Source organism: Bombus vancouverensis, chromosome 11 (genome assembly GCF_051014615.1).
Source record: "Bombus vancouverensis nearcticus chromosome 11, iyBomVanc1_principal, whole genome shotgun sequence".
NCBI classification, from domain to species: Eukaryota; Metazoa; Arthropoda; class Insecta; order Hymenoptera; family Apidae; genus Bombus; species Bombus vancouverensis.
The window spans coordinates 7,185,550-7,203,279 of NC_134921.1; the positions used below are offsets into that span (position 1 = coordinate 7,185,550).

The 17,730-nt window shown below is 39.5% G+C and overlaps 1 protein-coding gene across 12 annotated transcripts in view; it reads left to right on the forward strand.

The window, feature by feature from the left end:
* Positions 1-17,730, forward strand: part of by (focal adhesion protein tensin) — a 180,557-nt gene that overhangs the window by 91,515 nt on the left and 71,312 nt on the right. For 7 of the 12 annotated variants that reach the window (XM_033326979.2, XM_076622788.1, XM_033326977.2 and 4 more), the window contains one exon: positions 9,399-9,581. The exons of 2 other annotated variants lie outside the window; for them this stretch is intronic. In XM_033326979.2, the coding sequence (XP_033182870.1) occupies positions 9,399-9,581 (183 nt within the window). Of the gene's footprint in view, positions 1-2,288; positions 4,094-9,398; positions 9,582-17,730 lie in introns of those variants that run through there. 3 more of the 12 variants (XM_033326983.2, XM_033326982.2, XM_033326990.2) reach the window with 3 other exon arrangements.

Below are 17,730 nucleotides of genomic sequence, written 5' to 3' on the forward strand. Positions count from 1 at the left end.
TTGTTCCTCGGCGGCCCGCGTCGATTTCGCAACGAACCGACGACACGAAATAAAAGTTGCCGCTGTGTTGCTCGTTAAAAAGCCACACGGCGATATTGTTTTATCGGGGAAACGTGGGTGCCCGCGGTGGCACGATAACGTCGTGAGAAACGGGTTATAGCACGCAAGGCGCGCGCAGGTGAAGCCAGCGTATCGCGAAACGAAGCCAAACGATCGGTTCCTGGCTCTGCTTTGCCGAGAGAGGAGGAAGAAGAGCCACCACCACGTCGACCCGGGTAACCTGAATTTCTTGCAGAAGGGACAAAGCCGTTGTCACCGAGAACAAACGGCGTCCAACGGTTAAATTAGAACCGTACACGAGATCTCGCGAGCTTTTCAGCCGCCGGTGCAATCTCGATCTCTGCCGAGCGAGAGGTCGTTTATCCTCCCTCGAGCTATGCGGCCAAGAGATGTCCGGCTTCGTTCTCACGTGGATCTCTTTGCGAGTTTAGAACGTGCAAACGCCGCCGTTGCAAGACGACGATCAAAAAACCCAGAAGAATTCTCGCCGTTACATATTATGGGTTCGCTCGGAACCCTTTTCTTGAGTCAAGGAATATAAGGTTCAAAGTGATTTTAGAAGCGAAGCCTGTGAAATTTGATATGAGAAATTCGCAGCTGGTGTTTGATGGTCTAATGATCGTGATTGGTAGCTAGGAAAGTAAAGAATTTTTTAAAGCGTATTGTTTCTGGAAAAGATTGAGGAAAGTAATCTATATATATTCTACATTGTATCGAGAAAGTCGAGTTTCCTTCGAATTGGTTAAAATTACCGGAATCTTTTTAGGGTAGGGAATCGTAAGTTTCAACTGTTTTCTGAGGTGAAACCCGACTGTGAATTTTTATACGAGAAAGGGGCTGGTATTTGATGATCTAATGATTATAGTTGGTGGAAGAAAATACAGAACTTTTTAAAGGATATCGTTCTTTGATATTGGAAAAAAATTGTAGAAAGTAACCAATATTATATCGATGTAAGATCGAAGTTCCCTTCAAACTCTTCGGAAGTTACGAATTTCTCGAGACCAAGGAATTACAAGTCTGAACGTTTTTCATAGCAAATCTTGATTATGAAACGCGATATGAAGAAATTTCAAAGTGACGTTTGATATACGAATGATCATGGCCGACTATAGAGGAAACAGTGAATCTTTGAAAAAGTAATTTGTCTCCGGTATCAAAGAAGAGGTTGAAAGAAATAATGCACGTTGTATCAAAAGATGAAAGTTTCCCTCGAGAAGCTTGCGCGACAAATAGAAATTCGACAAAACGATCTAGAAGCGGAACTAAAAGTAGAACATCCTACTCAAAATGAAATAGCTGGCTCTGCTCTCCGGACAACTCGATATCATCGAAGAGTGTCTGTCCAGGACTGAAAGTTTCCGTTTAAAGTGCGGTGGGCAATATAAAGAATTCCACGAATTCTTGGACGAATTTCTTTCGTTCCTGCGTGTGTGTGGCGTAGCTTGGTTCGATCATTTATTTGTCTATACTCACGGACAGATTGGAGAATTTACGAGACAGATTAACGATACCGCAGAAAGTATCTCCGGATAGATCGATAAGAATCTCCGAACGAGAATCGGTCAGCTCGAACTCGTGAGAATCTCGATCATACCGATTTCTCCGGTGTCATTGAGAAACCATACACGTTTTATACGCCGTCCTCGGTATCAATGGCTGGCAGATCGAAATCCAGTACCGGTCTGAAATACGAGATGCCACCGGCGGAAGTTACCGGTCTAAGGGAGGAGAGAGAAAGAGAGGGAAAAGGGTGGGAAGGAAAGACTGGTAATTTCGCGTGGGCGTTGAGACCAGTTACGTTGGAAGGCTGACAGGGTCTCCAAATAGCAGATTGGATCGAACGCTTGGAATTCCCCGGTGAGGGATCGATCCAATTTAATTAAACTCTTGCCGAATTCCCGGACACCTCGCTCTTACACGACAATGGAGTTACGCACATAATCCCTCGATCATCGTTTCGTCTTCTCGCTCAGCCAATTCTTCTTTGCGTCTGCAATACGTTATATTGAGAGGAAGTTTACGAAGATCTTATTCTTTCTGGATGATAAGATTGTTACACACTCGAATTACACACATAGTCCTTCACCTTCGCACGAGTTCATATTTCCATTATTATTATTATTATTCCATACATTATTATTATCATGGCGATAATAAGATTATTGTATACGAGTTGTACACATGATCTGTCGTTTCATCTTTGTATTAGTTCATCTTGCTTCATATCTACAATTCGTTGGAATTGTGGATAGTTTTCGAAAATCCGAATCTTCAACGACAAATAAAATTATGGTACTCATATCGTACACGAAACCTATCGATCATTTCACACTAGTTGTGGTCTATTCTCCTACACGTTTATGAAAAGTTCTTAATGATCTCGTTCGTCGACGACGATGGAATTATTACGTTCGTGTTACACACTGATACTTCTTCGGTTATCGTTCACATCTCCTCCGCAGTCTATTTTTCCACCACTTCTATAGTTGGTGGTAAAAATTCCCGAATATTTCGTTCTCCAACAACGGTAGTTGTCGCGTTCGATATATGTATTCCTTCGATCATAGTTTTATCATCGCGCAAGATCATTTTTCTTCCGCCTCTACAATTCATCGTGTTCATGAAAAATTCTCGAAGACCTCATTCTTCGATGACAATAAGACCATCGCGATCGCGCTCGCGTTATGCATATGATCTCCCGATCATCGTTTCGTATTCTCGCGAGCGTATATTTCTTCTGCCTCTATATATTACCATGAATATTCCAGAATAATTTGTTTTTCAATGACAGTAGAATCGGCGCTTTCGACTTATAAAAAATATAATCGCTCGATTATCTTCTCATTGCGTCTATGATTCGTGGGATAAAAAATTCCAGCAGAATTCACTTTCTTCGACGGAAATAGGATTGTCACGTTACGAACATAATCTCCCAAGTACTATCGTTCCACTTTCTCACGAGTCTATTTTTCCCCGCCTTCGCGATTCATCGTGAAATTACTAAATATTTCATCCTCGAGTAACGATGCAGGTATCGAATTTAATTTACACGCGTAAGTCCCCTCAATCATTGCTTTGTTCTCACACAAATCCATCATCTTTTTCTCTACGATACCTGATGTTCGCCAAGAATTCAGGAAAGTTTCGATTCCTTCGATAACAATAAGATTATTACATTCGTATTACGCGTATAATCTCCCGATCATCCTTTCATCTCCTTGTAACTCCATTTTACCTGTATTATTCACATTCATGTAAAATCTGCAGATCATCGAATACTTGGATTAGATCGGCACTCGACGTTTGTGCTTCGTCAGAGCGTTTTCATCGGGAGGTAAAAGCGGCCGTTTCACAGCGAAAGAGGACACGCGGCGAATCGATATCGCTTTCGCAAGGACCTGCTGGCCTATCTGCGCGAAGTCACGCGAATTTAGGGCGTGGAATTGCGGACGAGCGAAAAATTGCGATGCAACTGCCTCTTCGAGCCCCTGACATGTTCGTCAAGGACGGAATATAATTCGTCGTGCTCGCGTTTCAGTAGCGACGATTGGTCATATCCGTCGATTTCGTTTGCAGAATCCATCGTGACGCGTTCCGTCGTCGATGCGACGTTTCGTTAATTATTATCGAGCCAATCCGTGGATCGGAGAGAGAAGGGAGAGCCAGTGACACGAGACCAGTCGACGCGACTATGTCGACTCGAACGAAAAGCGCAGACCGATCGTGCGATACGGGCATTAGCTTGCGACCTTCTGTCGCATTTTTCGCCTCGCGTCATCGACTATTTGTGTATCTAAAAAGAAGTAGCGGGTTCTGAGAGCGCGACAGAGAGGTCTAAACGAAAAAAGAGAAGAAGCAGAAAACAACAGTGGCTGTTAAAGAAGGCTTGTAAAGAAGTTCCGTCTCGTCTTGGTTCAAGATCGAGCGGTCTGAGTAATTCGGTTGGCTTCTGGGCAAGTTCGATGCGAGGAATGCTCGCGGGATGAAGGCAAAGCTGTCACGAAAAGAGCTGGATCATCTCTTTAGCGAGGTATTAAAACAGGCATCGTAATAGTCAATAAGTTTTGTTTAGCTGGAATTTATTAGGAATTGTTTATTTAGAAACATGAGCTCGATTTAAACCGTAATTTAAGCGTTTTAGGCGTTTTAGTTTTATCTAGAGCCTTACGTAGAGTCAGTAGATAGAGAAAATTGGTCGGCATAATAAAAAGATTGGTAGCTAGTTAAAAAAAATAACGTGAACCATAAACCTGAATAGCACGGCAGTATATCATACTCTTGAGGTCACTGTGTTTTTGCAGGCAGCCATTAAGCCACGTGGCTTGTACGTCATCGAAAGAATGCAAATTGATGTTTCAGCCGGAACAAGGCTAGGGTATCGTAGATAAATAATTCCTACGGTTAAATGCTAGAGCGATATTTTTCGAGCGAGAGCTTGATCGCGCATTAGTGGCGAGTCGCGGCCACGATCATTAATCAATTTCAGTTTAAACGTCCCGTAATTACGCTCTATCCAATGAAACGCGTCGCGTCACGGGGAACTCCTACGGTCTTCGATAAGTGATATTTTCCTATCGGAATCTTGTATCTACTTTTTCTCGAACGACGCATCGGCTAATTGACTCCGAGATATCTTCGGCAGCGTTTCTAATCTACCCATGGCAATTAATAATAATCCAACACAATATGTAACGAACTGAAATTTCCGGTGATAAATCGATTACACGGTATGCTGATTTCCCTTAAATTAATTAGGTAAACCGGACGGAACGTATCGTGTGAGGCGATCGCGTCAAACATTGGTCTAGGAAAAAGTTGGTCTCGCGTTTTCTTTCTTCTGGTCTCGTGTTTTCCTTTATCAACGTCGATATCTGGCCATTGAGATCACGCTGTAAGATTAACCGTTATCTATCACGTAATTCCTGTTCGCGCAACACGTCCACAAGGACACTCGTATGTCGATATATGCGCGTGGAGGAACACGGTCGAGTGACTTACGAGCAACAGGGAAATTGATTGGATCGCATTGACGCCTATGCAGCTGAACGAGAAGCTCTCGACTAATCTTTTTGCTCGTTTCGCCCGATGCCACGAGTGATCTTTGTTGTCGTTGCTCAAACGACAGCGTGGATTAGAGACAATTAATTTTTTACCGGCTCGAACCCCGAAGCTCGTGGCTGTAACGCTTGACGTAATTGCATACCGAGCAACGCAGAGGACAACTATGTTCGAGTGACTGAAAGTGGAGCGAGTGGAACGATAAGAACGAGGATAGAATTAGTTTAACATGCAGTTTGTAGTGCACTTTTGTGTAACGCTGGTTTGAGGACTTTCTGGACACGTGTCTAGTACGTTCGTGTTATTTAAAAAGCTGATGGATTTAGGATAGAACGAAGTTATAAGGTTTATGGTAATCGGGAAAGAAATTATCGAGCGTGAGGCATCTAATGAATTTTGGGAATCAATTACCAGAGCTTTTGGTATTCAAATTATTGTCGACGAGACTTCGGAAGTAGCACCACCGATTTTTATTTATTTCTTATAAAAATATGTACTTTTATTTGTTCCACATTCAGATCTGTAACTAATTCAACGCAAACCTTAGTTCAATATGTGTCTCTCTAAATTGAGAAGGAACGATTAAAACATCTTATTAAAAAAAAAAAAAAAAACAGCGTGTCAATTTGTCTGGCAGGAACTGTTATGTATGCTCGTTCTAATTTAACAAGATACGATCTTAACGTCATCGTCGAACCGTAGCGACACTACAAAGTTACACATGATAACTTAAGCTGTGATAACTTTTGGACCAGTTCGAAGAGCTTTCTTGGAATAGTCGGTTCTTTCTCACTGCATCCTATTAATCTACGCAATTACCATGAACACTTTATATCGCAGAGTCTTGGAATAATCCCGAGTAGAAATCGTAATCTCTGAAAGTGTCATAATTGCCGTTCGTTTGCCTTTGCATTTAGTTTATCGACTTTGCATTTACCTATGAAACGCACCGACTTACGTAGTTGTATTTCGCCTAAGATGTACCTTCTTACATGATTATATTTCCTCGTTACGTAATTGCACGTGTTATACCCTCCCTGTGTTACTTCCTTGTTGCTTAATTAAAACCACGCCTTTATTTACACGAGAAGCAATCGTAGTCGGTGTAAACGCGATGTACCGTATTCCAGTAAGCGACCCTCACGATCGACGGGATCGATACCGTACAGACCGTGAATATATCTGTCGATCTCGATCGTGCTGGATCACTCGACGCTGTAGAGGTTCGTTGCCAGAGACGAGAGGTTCAATCGCGGCTCCCGTTAGCCTCTAATTCGTACGTTTGTTCGCGCTCGTTTCGCCATAATATCATGAAGAAGATAAACGTACCGTATTTACGAACCATCGTCGAGACATATACCATACTGCGTACTGTGCAACAGTCATAACTCAAATAGTCTCGAACTCAGTTTCGGGAAGGTTTCCACTCTCTATTGTATGAAAGAGAATTTTCAAGATGTTGAAGATTTCACGTGGTTTTTTCTGGGTCATACATTTGTTGAAAATATTGCAATGAATAGAGCACCGAGCCAAGTATTATAAATTGTGAATGTTTGCGCAAATTTGTATTTTCCTTCTGGATATAACTAAAGAGATATTTTGTAAATAGAGATTTTTTACATTTATCAAAAGTTACTCTTCTCCGCTGAAAGATAATTCTGGTGTTCTAGGTATTTTATATATTTTTGCATATTGTACGATACAATTAGTATTTTCTGGATTTAATCTTCCCTAAAAGAAAGAATTTCCAATGGAATTGGAAAGAATCAATAGAAATGTTGCAAGTAAAAGGTTAACGATAGAAGTAAATTTCTATCCTGTAAAATTCCATTCAATAACATTCTTCTACTTAGCTTTAATTTCTGTAAGTAAAACAGTTTCATTTGCGCTAGATAATCTAATGCTCTTGCACAGTGCTGCAGATACATACTAAGAAAAGGCAATCTTAGCCGAGATATATTACGACTAAACGAGGAATAACGAACGTGCTTTAGTTTGTAATCAAGCGCAGAAATTGGAAAAAAAAAAATATTTAATCAGAGTAAATTTCGATATTCGTGTTTCAAATCTCCGGAAATTTAATTCGAGAAAGATTCACAATGTCGTTTCTATACGATTCAAACGCAGGATTTATTTCTGTCGGAAGATCGTGCTCATTTCCAAATGCAATACGAAGGAAGATTGATCGTCTTTCGCATGGAAGTCTGGTGAAACGAACGCGAGACTCTTCTGCATGTAAAAACATGCGTGACGATTGGATTTTTAAACGAGTCCCGTCGTTGTTGAATTAATGAAGCGCGCGTATGGAAATTCATGTACAACTCGACAGAAAGGAAGGAAACACGAGATATGTTTTATTCCAAATAAAATAACAAGCCACGAACGATTATTTCTTTTCTTTTTCCACTCTTAATTTTCATATTCCAAAATTTCAACACGTTTCAGGTTAACACCTCTATTTAGAGAAAGGGGGGGATGAAAAAAGGCAGAGATATATGGAAGAACAAAAAGGGAAGGGAAAGAGGAATAAAAACGCACGAAGAATTTAGAGAAGATTGAATTGTATGGTGTATTTAACCTGGTAGAAAAACAGCGGCCGCGATTCTTTCTTTCGTCGGGCGGTGCAATTCCACGCGTAATTAACCACTGCGCGATGGAAGAAATTGCGCACATTGTGCTCGTAATTTTAAGGGTAAACGCAGCGCCGGCCCGTGAATTATCCTCATTCGTCATGAAATTAATTTCGACGCGGCACGAAAGGATTTCTCGACGCTGTCGATTCTTTATCCTGCTATGGAAAAATACTTTATTTCAAGAGCCTTCGAGAGAGAAACGACTGTGTTTTTTTTATTTTCGTGTGGTGTACACCAAGTAGCTCCACTTACGCCTCCCATTATACTCTTATGCTAATCGCTACTATAGCAGGTTGTTGCGTAACTGTAATTACCGTACTACGAGCAACGATGTTCCTCTTGGCCGTGCTGTACCGTGGCACGCGATCCTTCGTTGTTTCTTAATATCTGAAACCCTTAAACCTCCACGCAAGGTATAAAGTACATGCTTCCTTAACAGTAGAAATACCAAATCTGTTACATTAATTACATTCAGGCTGCTTTCTTCAATCCTCTTGCATACCGTAGTTCATTCTCGTAAAAAAATACGAAAAAATATCAAAATTTTCCTTGAAATGAAAACTCTGCGAGGCTATTATATCCTTTAAGTTACTTTCGAGATAATTATATTTTTCTATCATTAACTTTAGAGGAAGAATGACAAAATATCTTGAGTTTGCAAACAATATATATGTCTAAAAAGATATATTTTATTTTATATTATATTTTTATATGTTGTATTTTAAAACATTTCTTAAAACTTTCCTTGTTTGTTGAGAAAAGGAGACGTCATCAAGACGTAGAACTAGAAGAACCGTGGCAGAGTTTAAAGAAAAGAACTAACACGACTATTTTAAACACCTTTGAAATTCGAAGTAGCGTGATATACGGTTTTCTCTTGTTTAAGGATTTCTCTTATTAGGGTAATTCATTTGGGAGAGGTTCGTTTCGGTTACGACTACGTAGATGAATGCGCCTTTCGAAATCAGTTTTTCACTGGACCGTGCCGAGCGATCGTTCACGATACAATTGTTCGAAGGCAAATATCCGCAACTAATCGAAGTGTGTCATCGTACGATTTACGATATATAGAGGTGTGCGTAAACGATTCATGCGGTCTGATTCCTCGAGGGCTCGCATGTTTAACATTCGTCATTTTTGACGACACTTTTAACTCATCTTGCTTTATCATCTTCCAATGATTATATTATACATTCTGCTATCACACTACACCTGAAGCAAAACGTTCGAATATTTCACATACATACATAGAATTCGTGATTAGTAAATCTTTCTTATACTACGGACTTAAAATTACAGTTCAGATTAAACAAAATTAAAGGAACACTATATTTTTACATATGTAGTTTGATTTCTGCTAAAAATGTGTTATACAGTACGCACATTTGCGAGGACTAAAAACTAATTAAAACATTTTGACTTTTAATTCGGTAATTAATTGACTTTAATACTGTAACTACAGAATTTTCCGACTAAGATACATTCGATGTTGTAAAGGAGACGGGTTTATATCGTTTAATTAAAGACACGTTTATTTGTTTTTTATTTCGGTTCAGGATAATTAGAATAATCTCGATATTCTAGCGCATTTTATTAGTCGTAAATCGTTTGTAGAATTTTAACGATTTGCTGCTTTATCCGTAGGGTGCTAGATTCCGGGATACCTCGCAGCAAATCCATAAGCAATGGCAGGCAGATCCGGCTCGAGCGTTTCCAACGGTTGGCCCCGTCACCACAGGCTCGGTATCTCCCACGTCAGGCGAAATTTCAACCCCGAATTCGACACCCAGTCCGAGCCCTAGTCCGACTAACAGTCAACAAGTCGCGGTAAGTAGCTCTGACCCTGTTATCGATCCCCTCACATCCGTCAAACCGTTTCAAAGGCCACCAAATTTGAGGCATGAATGAACGTGACCCGGGTCGGCGATTCACAAAATACCAGTGTAACTTGGTGCACGAGGGAAGCCAGATGCGATGGTCAGTTTGATTCACTTGAAGGGCCAGTGAAATATCGTGCGCGTGATAGAAATCTTTAAACAACTACTAGGCTACCGGGCTGCTTCCTTAATTTCATTGAAGTTGAGAATATTTTTTACATTGCTACATGTTGCAAAAATTATTTGAATTTAATTTAGAGTTCTGCGACCTTATTAAGCTAAAAGGTTCTTAGGTTTCTTTCCTAGTTTCCTGTAATCTCAGAACTTTTCTTCTAGCTTGTTACAGGATAAAAAAGATTTTAATTTAAATTCCAGAATTCCTATTAAAAGAATTGCTATTAAAACAATTTTTTAATTCCTTCAAACTTCACAGCTTTTTTTCTAAACTGTTATGGATAGGAATTGCTAGGATTTAATTTATAAATGAAAATTGCCAAGCTACATTTTATGATACAAAGAGTTGTGTTCTTATTTTGAGGATATACTTAATTTTAGGGAAAGTTGTGTAAAAAAGTTTGAGGCCATCCGATGAAACGCTTCGTAACAAAGCTTGACAGGTCCCTTGCTTCTCTGGACCAATAACATTTCACCTGTCCTATATAGAGACCGAGGAAATCTCGATATATACATCCTCCCCTAACGTAAATCTCGAGGGTCTGAGTCGAGGTTTTGAATTAGAATTCGGGACAAAAATCGAAATTCGTAGACGACCACGTTCTCACGTGCGACGACCGGATTTTCCCCGAATATACACCGAAGAATTGAGTTAGTATTTTCCTGCATCGTCCTGAATGTATCACCGATCGAATCCGGTAGTAACCACATTTCCATGTAACACATGAAACCTATAAAACTTGAGATCGTGTACACTTGTGTATGATTCTCACTTTTTTCCTTACAATTTATTTTATCCCATCAGGAGTTATAAATTCATTAAAAAAATTAATAGACATTCACTTTCTACATTGAATGGACAAATTCTAAAAATTAATTCATTTTTTAAATGAATATTTATTTATTTAATGAAAAATCCGTTATTTATTATTTCGTTATTACAAAATATTCGCTTTTTGTATTTAGATAGGCAAATCCTAAAACGTAATCACCGATAAAAGCAAATCCTAGGAAATGTGCGAGTGGTAAATTTTCTTTTTCAATTTTTAGTATGGATAGCTGGAAATCTAAGTACAGACAACGTATACGCGCATCCTGTATAGTGTTAGATGTACGTGTTCCTAAAGGCGTACAATTAAATGCACATCATTGTTCGTAAGAGACTATCGGACGTTCGAGCTGTATCCGATTGAACTCAATCGTGGAGCTGAAATAGAGTAGAGCAACCCTTCACTATAGTGGCATTGTACTCGCATGGCTGAGTGAAATTTAATTCTGGGTCAGGAGGGTTCGATGAGAAATTAGTTGATTTATATGGGATCTCTTTACGTTGAAACTGACAGAGCGGATCAACGTGAACGTGCAGAGATTTTCGGAAAAATTCACGTTTAACCTGTTGCATACTAAAATCTACCCGCTGTCAGCGTTTCATTATAAAAACTGTCGATATTGGAATTTAGATAAACGAGGAAAAGAGAGAAAAGTACGTAGTAATTTCGTTTTAAAGCCATCCGCTTTAAACGGTTATATCAAGGGAACATCCCGATAGTGTCGCAATCGTTGAGCGTATAATCTTGTTTTTCATTCGCGGAGATCATGCTCACCACGAGATTAACCGTAATATTCCGATAGAAGCGGCGTACCAACGATATTTCGGTGACATCAACGACAATTTGTATGTTCCCGGAGAATCGTCGATGATCCCATCCTTATTTTTTGCCCGGCTGACCTAATTAAGCAATTACGACCAACCAGTAGATTACTATCGTGGCATGAATTCAGGCGTCCGACCATGGAAACAAAACCACAACGATGTATATACGGTGGCGTCGATTAAACGACCGGCCGCGCTTCCATCGGAACATCCAATTGGTGTAAAGTCCAATTGGATTATCGACGGTCGTTCAATTGCACGTACGATTGCAGCTCGACGTTATTATCGCATTAATGCCGATTAGTCGATGCGCCGGTTTGGTACGCGACGTCTATACCACCGTCAAAACATTATAACCGTACTATTTCGGGCTGAATGCTCCTAAACGATCGTCTCGTAAATGCTAATCGAATTATATATTGGGAAACATTTTTTTGAGACAGATCGTATGATCGATTTTGATATTGGTATTCGAATAATATATCTGTATTTGAATAAGGGTTGTACGAGATATAACATGCATTTGATTCATCTAAACAATCATGAACAATTTGTAATAAGAGATGACTGCACTGAGTCTCTTCATTGCTTAAATTATATACTAAAAACAGGTATACGAATTTACTAAAACTAGAGGAAAATGACTATGTTTTAGATATCTGTATTGATAACTTTCTTACAGTTGATAGGACTAATTTTAATGAACAATAATTGTAAATTGACAGCCATGGTTCTCTCAAAGAATATATAATTTTTATTCCTAAAAATCTTCTGTTCAGCAAATACCGAAAGATAAAATACCGAATAACGAACAAGCTCACGAATTCTTCATAAATTTCTTGAAAATAAAATATTCATTGCTCGATCATAGAAGGCAAAAAAAAAAAATCCAACATTCATTGGGTGCAAAAAAGTAATCAGAGTGCAGGGTAGCGATCGGCCGAGCAATCAACCGCATTAGAGATTCTCTTTCATTAGCGACGCCAGAAATCAGGACGTCGACTGGCTTTGCCAGTCTTCTAGCATGCAAAGAAGTGCACTACCCTCGCGACTTAAGCATGTTCCGTGGGTCGTTTGCGAGGCTTCCAAGACGCGCAGGTGAGCAGCTCGTCTTACCGGGTCATGATTAATCCTTAAACGCTTTTTACCAGGCGCAATACCCGGCCACGTTGGTCGTGGCACGAGTTAATTAACCCACCAGGAGTTCTTCCACGCGAACGAGAGAAAACGAACAGCCGGTCAATCTTTAATTAACGTCTTAATCGGGCGATCCTATCGCAATTACTAACACCGTATCGCTCACACGTACCGTTTTTAAGAGTCTGACGATGCGAAATACGGATAAGAACAACAGACTGCAGTTTGGTATTTAGGACAACGCCCATCAGGAGATGTAGAACATCAATGGGGAGCTTATCATCAGAGAAATCCATCGGCGGGGATTCGAGGTATCCAACACTTTACCGCTCCAAACAAGGAAAATTGTAAATCCTAACTCGAATCCCGTAACGACCATGCAGGGTATGTTCGATGCTAGTCTTTAACTATAGCGCTGAAACCAACAGAATCTCGCATAAATTTGTAAGAAGGAAAATTTTTAAATCTATATCGACTATGCAGGATGTGTCTGGTGATAGCCCTAAACTGATTGAAATCAATAAAACGCCACAAAAAATTGTATTATTTATATTGCTACAGTACTTATCATCTGTTTCTCAAACATTCCCCTTTGGAAATGAGTTGTTTAAATTTACGATTTCCGCTATCTCGTTATCTCTACTGACAAGCCTCCTATCATCAATGTATCCCATTGGCTGTTTTCCTAAATGCTAAACTTTTGCTGAGCAAGGTTTAAACCTTGATGTTTCTTCGAAGTCAAAGGAGGAGGACAATAAATAAAGTTCACGAGTATGTGTCGCGAGTTTCGTTGGGAGGTCGTCTCTTTCGGCTGCTTGGAAATCGGTTACCGCTTATGGTAATGTCGGCGAAGAAGAAAACGGGAGGCACGAGGTCAAGAGGGCTCGGGTTGCTGAAAAAAAGAAGCGGTGGAGGTCCTTGAGAATCCTGCAGCTGCCAGTCGTCATCGGTTCATTGAACGCAGGGGGACCGCCGCGCGTGTTTCACGTCCTGATCGTTTAGTGCTTGCCGAGGGTTAGAAAATAGGGTTGAGGTCGTTAAAGCGTTGACGGAACACGATGCAGCGCGCTGTTTAGCAGCTGGGTACAGGCATGTTACTTTTTTACTAGCTTTAGAGATTTTTTTACAGAGTACATTGTCGTGGGACGTCACGTTCGTTTGATGAGTTATTAGATGACAATTTTGAACGACAGTTGAGTCTCGTCGAAGTTAGAACAACAAAAACGATACACGATCAAATATTTTGTAAAAATTGAAATTGTTTTATAGGAAGAAATGAATAGCAATGAATATGATATATCTTTTATAAGATATACACCAGCGATTTAATTTTATTATTATTTTAAATTGTTGCTACGTAGGTATATCAATAACAACTTAGTTTAGTTGATGAACATTTTACAAAAATGTTTTAATAAAAACTTGGTTGATTTTCTTCGAAATTCTTGAATTTTATAACATGGCATAATTTCAAATTTCTGGCCAGTAGTAACGATTCGATACAAGGTATCACATCTTAAATTTGTCAAAATGAAAATATTGAGTGGTGAAATTTTATTACTAAAAATATTTTTTATATCTCTTTACTGGATTAGTGTTATATCGTTAGGTACAATCATCTTTTATCTCGACAGCTTTTTGCTCAAATACCAAGTCTCAAAGTTAAGTTTCAACACTTTCGTATTTACCGCTAGGGTAACATGGAATGTGACGGATTCGCCGATACGGCGATAGAATCTCCAAAATTGATGCAGGCAAATAGGATAAGCCCTATATCGAGTAAAGGGTATCCAGAACAAAACTGCCTTGTTTCCTTTTACGCGCAACCCTTTCTGCATTTTCGATGCAATTAATCTCGCGTTGTCTCGTGTACGGGCGATCGTACGAATTTGCACCAGACCGGCGGAAACATGCCTCGCCATTGAAGTTGTAGCATCACGCCGAGCATTAATCTTATTTAACTTAATTGCATCGCTTGCTTTGTTAGGCGAATGTTCTGCAAACACGGGCGAACAACAAAATTCTGCTCGCGTTCATGTAACAGTCGCCATAAATTTTTTCATGACATACATTGTTCGTAACAATGAAACAATAGGCCGATTAACCTATACAATTATTTCATACACTTCTATTTTATTTTTTTTCTCTCCTTTCAAACGTTTAAGAATAATGTATGAATGAATAAATTTATTTCGGTGAAAACGTGAAAGCGAAAAACCGCGAACGATTGTGAGCATTTGCAGGCGTTCGTAGCAATGCCGATAGATCAAAGAAAATTCGCGTTTCGTTTGCATTCGTACACGTTCGATGAAAATAAATGGTCGTATACCGCATTTTTCTATAAATCGACGAGTGTTTGCGAATAGGGTGTTGTTCGATAAACATTTGTTTGATAGGTACACCGAGCAATTTCTGTTAGAAATCTGCGTTTAGTGGGTGTATGGTATACGAGTTGTTAATTGAATCATTCCTTAAGGAAAAACTTCTACAATCGCGGAGTTAAAAATGAACAAGGACAAATCAATTTCTATTAGGTTGATTTTAATTCTTCTATTCCTGGACATATCGAAGGACAGATAGTTTACAATTGTATTTAGGGCAAATCAGGAACAAACAGCTTATAAATTGAGCTTTATATAATGGAAGTTCGCCAATTGTTCTCAGTATCCACTATTTTTATTTATCTAATAGAAACTCGAGGTTCAGAAAAGTAGATTCGACTGAAAGAAATTAAGTTAATCAAGCGCTAAACTTGAAACTTTGTTGCAATAAATCGAGTCCTACTGTAATTTATTTCGAAGAGGAAACGACAGGCAACGTAAAAAGACAGGAAATCTCCAAATAAAGAGATTATATCCAAGAGATTAGCAACTCGAATGACAAGTTACCTCGTCTTTCTTGGCTAACAGGTTTAGAATACCACGAATTCCCAACAAAACCAAACGCAGAATAAGCATCTAAATCTTCCAACAATCTTATACTCAAAACAACACACACAGACGAATAAACTCTGCCTGCAGTATCCACTTAAAGAAAACATAACGCGCTTTCGAAAGTGCATAATCGAGCCTGTTCTCGAACTGTCCATGCTTTGAAAAGACGTTTCCCATGCTTGGACTGTTTTCATTTCGTCACCGAGACACGAGCGGAGCAACATCTGCCCTGGCACGCGTAAACTGGATGGATTTATTTACGGTTCGAAAGGGGTAGCTGGGTTCGATCTTTGGCGACAGAAGGAAAAAGGGAAGCGGCCACTTCGACGCCAGCCACCAGCCGTAATCTCGTTCAAGGCGTTCCCTCATACTATCGGCTACCTCTAACTTCCGGTTAAATTTAGACGTGCTCGCTCTCCGTTACTATGCTTCAGCAAACAAGCTGCCTCCAACTATTCGATCGGAATTTCATTTAATTTAATATATTCACCTTCGTATTATTCACGAGCCAAAGCTGATTATACACAAAAGGGCTCAACTTCGTTTTGGAACACACCGAATTTGTAACTTTTTCTTATAACGTATGATTTTTGCACGAGTAGAATCACAAAGTGTTAGTTTTAAGGCACGAAGATCGATATTTTGAAAATTAGATACATGAGATTTATGCATATGTTGCAACTTCTATATACACTTGCAGATTGGTTTTGAGTTTTATCCGCGTGATCATAATGGCTTTTTCTTACCGCAACGTCAGTGAAATTTCAAAATATTGGCAGAACTCTAGCAGATCGAGCACAGATACGAAAATTCACTAAAACTTCACCAATACAGTGACACGTGTATCGTTGGTTCGATCACTGACCGTTATTTTGTAAAGAATACGAAGGTCCGCGATAACTCTTGCGACTTTAAATTTACGTGAAACTTATCGGAACAGTATCGAAGTATACAGTGGAGAATTGGACGAAGGCCAACAAATTGTAAAATAAATGGATTCATCGTGCGAGTGATCCTTCGTCTTGATTTACGGATTACGGCGTCTTTAGCGAACTTGGAAGATTTGTGCGGCTTCTCCACTCGTTCTTGGTTCTCTCCTCGAACGTTTTAGCAAAGCGGACTGAGCGTTTAATCCTTGAAGTTTACTTTGTTTCCATTCGAAAGACAGTCAATGCATTATCTTATCGATGAGAGTCTGCTTCCTCTGGATAATCTATTTTTGAAAAGAAATTATGAGGTCACGTGATACTTGTCCAAAGAGGATTATACGGTGTATGATGGATTACAGTAAGATTATAGGAAGATCAATGGAATAAACATCGTTTGTAATTTTGTCATTCAATTGGAATAAAATCTCGGACAGATGCGAACAATCTTCCATTAATCTTGAACTTGTCCAATAAGATAGAAATAATTAATTTTCGAAAAAGATTCAGTAAAAATTTGGATCTTGATTTATAGCTTATAAATGAGAAGGTTCGGTCTAATTGTAGATCAGCAAAACTTTACGTCATGTATTATTTTGGAGCGAAATTATGACAAGAACTCGACGATAAGAATTAAAGGTTCACAACCATAATATTCCAGCTATTATTTAAGAAGTATGTAGATAAGCCTGAAGCTTTAATATTTAAAACTTTTGTATAAACTTCGATATTGGATGAAGATATTCAAAAAGTCTCGTTATATTTTCGTTGCAAAGTACGATAGTTCGAAAGATTGTCCAAACTAGGATTAAAACGACTACAATGTCGCTCTTCTTTTGTTTCCGAAGATTTCGCGTCTATTACTTTTGAACGTAACATTTCAGTACGCATGTTCCTGGAATCTAGTTTCAGTTTACGGAACACTTGAGATCCAAACGTTTTCACCCGCTTCCTCAAGCATCGGCGAAAACTTCTTGGAATATGTATCGCGCGACATATACACGTCGGACTTTCGTAGCCAGAGATTCACGACGATCGGAAGTTTTATTCGTGCGTCGTCGCTCGCACTTGGATCAATGGAATTCTTTCCCGTGAACGATTTGTCATCGTGTGCCGAATCGTCTCTCCCATCGTCTGGGTCCACTCCAGTTCAAACCCTTTCCACCAAGTTTGAAACGATTCGATGTACCAAAAGTATGGCTGCGAGCGTTCTCTAAGTGCATCGAAATTTATGAACCGATGCGAGACATCTCCGGTCCTCTCGCCACGGGCGCA